The sequence below is a fragment of the Gorilla gorilla genome, chromosome 8 (assembly GCF_029281585.2).
Source record: "Gorilla gorilla gorilla isolate KB3781 chromosome 8, NHGRI_mGorGor1-v2.1_pri, whole genome shotgun sequence".
Lineage (NCBI taxonomy): Eukaryota > Metazoa > Chordata > Mammalia > Primates > Hominidae > Gorilla > Gorilla gorilla.
In genome coordinates, this window is record NC_073232.2 from 69,935,037 (window position 1) to 69,941,036 (window position 6,000).

General features: G+C 48.3%; 1 protein-coding gene across 7 annotated transcripts in view; it reads left to right on the plus strand.

Annotated features, from left to right (window-relative positions):
- MARCHF8 (membrane associated ring-CH-type finger 8) overlaps positions 1 to 5,616 on the plus strand; it is a 139,969-nt gene extending 134,353 nt beyond the window's left edge. For all 7 annotated transcript variants that reach the window (XM_063710128.1, XM_063710127.1, XM_019035238.4 and 4 more), the window contains 2 exons: positions 930 to 1,077; positions 1,657 to 5,616. In XM_063710128.1, coding sequence (XP_063566198.1) covers positions 930 to 1,077; positions 1,657 to 1,961 — 453 coding nt within the window. In that variant the 3' untranslated portion in view covers positions 1,962 to 5,616. The remainder of the gene's footprint in view (positions 1 to 929; positions 1,078 to 1,656) is intronic.
- The last annotated feature ends 384 nt before the right edge of the window (positions 5,617 to 6,000 follow it).

A 6,000-nucleotide genomic window follows, 5' to 3' on the forward strand; every position in this document is an offset into this window, starting at 1 on the left:
TGACTCTGTATTATAGGTAGGAAGACCAGGGAACTTGCTAGTGTATAAAATCCCAGCAGAAAACAACCAGATGTTAGAGAAGGCTTGTGCAAACTGCTTAAAAAAATGTTTTGCCCAGTAGAAACCTTGTAATTTATTGGGTGCCTACTCTATGCTAATCTCTCAACATGGGAAGTCCTTGAGGCTCTATTTTCAACTACCCTGCATAGACTCATCTGGAAAGAGGCTGTGACTAGGGTTGGCAAAGGATATGTGCAGAGTGTTTACACATTGTTCTTTCTCTCTACCTTTATGTGTTTTCTCCTGATTCGGAAACCAGTAAATGAAAATGAAAGTCTGGCTATTTGGAGTAAATTAATGAGCTCCTAGAGGAGATGGGACTAGCAGAGTCTGCTTGTACCAGGAACTCTTAGCGTCGATTTCGAGCTGTTGCTGCCAAAGTAGCAAGGACCAAAGAGTGAGCGTCTTCTGCCATTCACCTTCACAATGTAGTGTGACCCATCTGCTAGTGTGTTGTGGCATCATCAACCCTCTTCTTCCGCTCGTCCATGCCAGTCAGCATATCAGGGAGACTTAAAACGTAGCACCTGGGTCCTGGGCCAACATACTGTTTTCATTAGGACTGAAATCATAGAATTCTTTATCAGGCCATCTTATGTCTGCTTGCAAGAATAAGCAGACAAGGGGATTTTTGTTGGTAGTTCTGCATTCATCTTGATCCTGGCTTCTTTTCATTGCATAGAAAGTTGGCTGCACCTGGTACCTGGTTGAAGCCAAGTGGTTTTAGGAGAACAATACTTGGGGGAATGCATCTAGTTTGGGAAGGGAGAAGTGGGGCGGAAAGCCAATCTTACCTACCTACAATGCTCTCACCCCACCGGAGCCCTTCCCCAGAAGCCTGAGCCTCACACTCTGTGTTGTCTTTCTAGTGGGAGAAGTTGCAGATGACGTCCAGCGAGCGCAGGAAGATCATGTGCTCAGTGACATTCCACGTCATTGCCATCACATGTGTAGTCTGGTCCTTGTATGTGCTCATTGACCGTACTGCTGAGGAGATCAAGCAGGGGCAGGCAACAGGTGAGTTCTCAGGCTGGAGCAAGCTCAGCATGGGGGCCGGGATAGCTCACAGGAGTCCTGGGGTCAGAGGATTTTCCAGTTAGCCAAAAATGTCTGGGTTTCCGGAGGAGGGACGTCAGTTAGGAGGCACTAGCCTCCTTTTTGGCATTTCTTTTGCTGTGGTGGTAGTTTTTGAAACCCAGTCAGGAGAGTTCATATTCTGGAGCATGAGAATCTCCGCAAACTACGTCCTGTAAAAGCAGGAAGTAGCTGGACACTGTCTTTCACTCTTCTTTGACTGAGCAACATTGGATGAGTTGTGAATCCATTGGTCAGTTGTGCAGGCTTGTGGTCCCCAGATACTTAAGGAGGCTGAGGGATGGAGGATTGCTGAGGCTCAGGAGTTCAAGGCTGTAGTGTGCCATGATCACACCTGTGAATAGCCACTGCACTCCAGCCTGGGCAACATAGCAAGACTCCATCTCTTAAACAACAACAACAACAACAAAGAATCAATTAATTATGGGAAGTTCAGAAGTTGTGTTTTTCTTTACTTCATATCTTAAATAAAATCTAATAGGCTGAGTTTTTCCCTTCCAGGAATCCTAGAATGGCCCTTTTGGACTAAATTGGTGGTTGTGGCCATCGGCTTCACCGGAGGACTTCTTTTTATGTATGTTCAGTGTAAAGTGTATGTGCAATTGTGGAAGAGACTCAAGGCCTATAATAGAGTGATCTATGTTCAAAACTGTCCAGAAACAAGCAAAAAGAATATTTTTGAAAAATCTCCACTAACAGAGCCCAACTTTGAAAATAAACATGGACATGGAATCTGTCATTCCGACACAAACTCTTCTTGTTGCACAGAGCCTGAAGACACTGGAGCAGAAATCATTCACGTCTGATTGTGTGCAGGTTGTCATTTTCCTGGACATCCATGAAGAGCTGAAGGACATTGTTTACTGCCAATTGTATACCTTTCTTATGTCCTTTAATAGCATAGACTGGACAGGTGACTATTTATAGTGGCTTCTCTTTTTCTAAACCCTCCTTAGTCTCCTAGAAAACCTTCCTGTGGGCCAGGCATGCCTGGGTCCTGCCTCTGCCTGGCAGCTCTGTGGGAAAGTGGAAGACCCCATGATGACATCATGGGGAGCCAGCAGAGTTCCTGCCCATGGTCTTGAGCTGAATGAGAGAATAAAATGCCAATCCCAAGGGAAGAGGAGGAGCAGGGGTGCCCAGGCCCTGATACCCAGCCGCCTCCAGCTTGCAGTGGTCCCCAGCCTGGAGCAGAGCATTGGGGAATGTCTAGCCATGACGAGAGGATTCCCTCTGCACCACGGCGAACCCCAGGAGATGGTATTGAAACAGACCCCCAAACACAGACTCCTGCCTGCCCTCTGCCGATGCTGCCTCCTCCATGCTCTTGAGCAGGTGGGGCCATGGTGCTCTGTGGTGGCGCATGATTCACTGAGCAAACAGCACTTTACAGAAGAAAATCTTTATTTTGTAATATGTGTGTCCAGTGGGATTGACACTCAAAAAAAGTCTCACTTAGAAATCTTCCCTTCCTTACATTTGTATCTCCTTTACATCATGAGAGATCAAAAACCCATTTTGCCTTACATATGCTAAGAAGCGTGGCATTCGTTCTGTTCATAAAACAGACTCGTGACTTTAAGACAGGACAAGCAGGCCAGAGGCTTTTTTTTTTTTTATCACAGATCTCATGGGAATTAATGGATGCTAAATGGCAATTAAAGCATGATTCCTATGCTTTTGAGCCTGTTTTATGACAAGGTGTTATTTTGTAGACCTGGCCCATACATTTCTTTTTTGTCAACACTGAAAAAGAACAGTTTCTGAGATCGAAATGGAAGGAAAGGAAGTGAGTAATGACAACAAAACTGAATATTTAAAAAATATTCCTTTATAGTTAAATCTCTCCAGTTGGTGCTGGCTTCACATTGAAAGAGCAGCCATGTGCCACCCTGGCCAGGGTGTGTGCACTGCATGCAGGTTCTCCCTTGCATGCAAGATGGGTGCTGGCCCACTGTGAGGCTTCTGCTCGGGGAAGTTCTGTGGAGTCACTACCAGGGCCAAGAGGCAGGTGGGCTGGCTCTGGGACGAGGGCCAGGTGTGAGCAAACTGCCAGGGTCCACTGTGCCACTGCTCCCCGGCCACATGCCCGCCCAGCTGTCGCCTTAACCGGACTGAACAGACAGGATCCTTCAGGGCCCTTGGCCCCACTCTCAGTGCATTCTGTCATCAGGGATTACCACCTGTACCATTTTCATAAAACAAAACGAAAATCACTACCATCAAATGGCCTTGTCCCTCTAAAAAGTCTGCTTAAAATTCTGTTTTTAAAACCCAGTTTCCTAGTTTTCCAGGCAAATAGTTACCTCCGGGAAAGTTGCCGGGGGGGCCTGAAGCACAATGTAGCGCAGATGCTTCCTTTCCAGGCCATTCTCTCACCCAGCCTGCAGGGAGGAGATGGGAGATGCTGGGGGTCCTGCCCTCAGTCTTTCTGGGCCTTAGGCATTTCGTTCGTCCTGCTAAGGGGATGAAGCAAACACAAGGTGATTCCTTTGCCTTTCAGAGTGGAAGCCCTGGAGTTTGTTTTGAAGGCCAGGAGGCTGAAGGATCTCTAAGCTACGGTGTGGGCTTAATAGCAGCAGGCTTTGTCCTCCTGTCTCCTCCAAGCCAGTGTCTGATTCCTTGGCAACACAGGTCTTAGTCTGTGGAGTGGCTCTGCTGTGGCCTTCCTCTGGCCGGGCAGGCACTGTCCAGCCATAGCCAGCTCCTGAGAATAGGTCAGCCTCTCCTTTCTGTCTCCCAGGGCACATCCAGCCCGTGCCTGTGTTCACTGTGCCCCGAAGTGCAATTACCCATACCCCTTCTCAGCCTGGGGACCCCAGGCAACCACAGACTGTCCACTCAGGGGAGCTGAATCCCAGGTCAGCCCTGCCAATGTCCCTTAGGAACTGCCCAGGCAAGGCCCCTGGTTTTGTATACTTGTTCCTGCCACCCAGCAGTAGATGAGTGTTTCAGGTGAAGACCAGGATAGATTTTCTAAGTGTGAATCCCCACTTCACATATGGAACCCCTTATGCCGAACTTGAAAAGCACCAAGACTTCCTGTAGACAAGAAATTGCGTAGGTAGGGACAGCCCCTGGGCAGCCCACCCAATGTAGCTGGCACCCCACTATGGCAAAGGTGCCTTGATAACTGAGCCCTGTATCCCTCCCATGCCCAACCAGATTCTCATGGGAAGCCCTCTCCCTTCTTTTCTGCCTAACACCATCTCATCGTTTCTGGCCTCACTGTGGACAGTCCACACACATTCTTCTTTCCTCTCCTGGCGGGGCACAGAGCCACCCCCTTGCCTTTTCTTTTCTTGAAGGTTCTAGTTCAGCTCCTGATTCATCAGACCCTTCTAGCCCCCTGCATCTAGCAGTGAAGCATGAAGCCTGGTGGGGATGTGCTACTCCCATCTGGTGTGGCCACCGGCTCTGCCAGTGTTCCTGTAGCCTTGGAAAACTTGCTCTCTCGGTTCTTTTGGGTGCTGTGTACTCCCCAGCTTCCCCCCTTCCCCCCCATTTTGCACCTGGGTTTAGTGAAAGGATGGCATTTGGTTGACCCATATAGAAACCCAGAATGAGGTCTCAGGGCCAGGAGGCCTGGTATTTGTAGGCCAGGGAAGGGGAAGAGGCAAGTGGTCTGGGGTATCGCCAGCCAGCCCTCTCTGATTTGGCCTCTACTCCCCATAAGTCACAGTACCATAAGCAGGCTTCTGGCCTCAGCAATTTGGTCTTTGTGCCCAAGTTTATTGTGAGAATTTCCTGAAAACTCTATAAAAGGTCTCTTCCTACTGTAGGCCTCTAATGTTTCTCTCCTTTTTGCTTCAGTCCACTCTTCAGTCTTGTAGGCCTAGTTTTCAAACCTGCACATGTGTCCTACCTGGCCACAGGCATGCAGGCCTCAGGCAGCTGGGCCAGTTTGGGAGCCTCGGGTGATGTCTGCACGATCTGGGGCTGCCTCTGCACCCCTGCTGTGGGCTTCAGGGTTGGAGAAGGGCTGGGACCAATCGGGTGAGATCCACAAGTCTCTGGATGTGGCTGAAGGCAAATACACAATTGAAGTACTTTCCCTTTTGAAGTGCTTTCCCTTTTGAATCTGGTTTGAAACATGCAGCTTCCGTCTCTAGCCCAAGGAAAGACCAAAACATAGGGAAATAAAAGCATTTATCTTTGTCTTGGAAGTAATTGTTGAAGTTGTGCAGTTGATCAGTGCACAGTTAGATGCAATGTTTATAGAAATTGATTGTTAAACCAAATTTACACTGGCATGTGTGGTGTAGTTTCTAAAAGGCACTTCACATTTGAAATTTTTCTTACTTTAGAAAGTTTCTAGTGATCTAAATGTCTAGTTTTGTATTCTTTTGTGTATGTTCACTGTTTCTCAGTATTACCACTTGAATAATTCTCTGTACAGGGGGGTTTGTGCTATACACTGGGATGTCTAATTGCAGCAATAAAGCCTTTCTTTAAAAAGGAGTTTTGCCATGAGAGTGTTTTGCTGCAGGGAGGCTGGGGACGTTGGCAGGCACTCTGGTTCCCTGACCTCCTTTCCAGGGTTGTGTGGCTTACACATCAGGAAATAATATGCGGCTCCTGGAGGTGTCTGTTTTCCTCAGCCTTCCTCAGACACGTGTGTCGGGGGTGGGCTGGCAGTGTCTGGACGAGTGTGTGGGATGGGAGTGAAAACAGGCATTTCTCACAGGTGTGCTTGCTGCAAACATCCCGATCCTACCTGAGCTCACCACCCTGAGAGAAGGCAGACTCAAGTCTGTCGCTGCATGACCACGGAGCACTTGATTATGATCCAGCCTTATCCATAGAAATTTGTCCTGACCCACAGCCCAGCTGAGAAAGCACCAG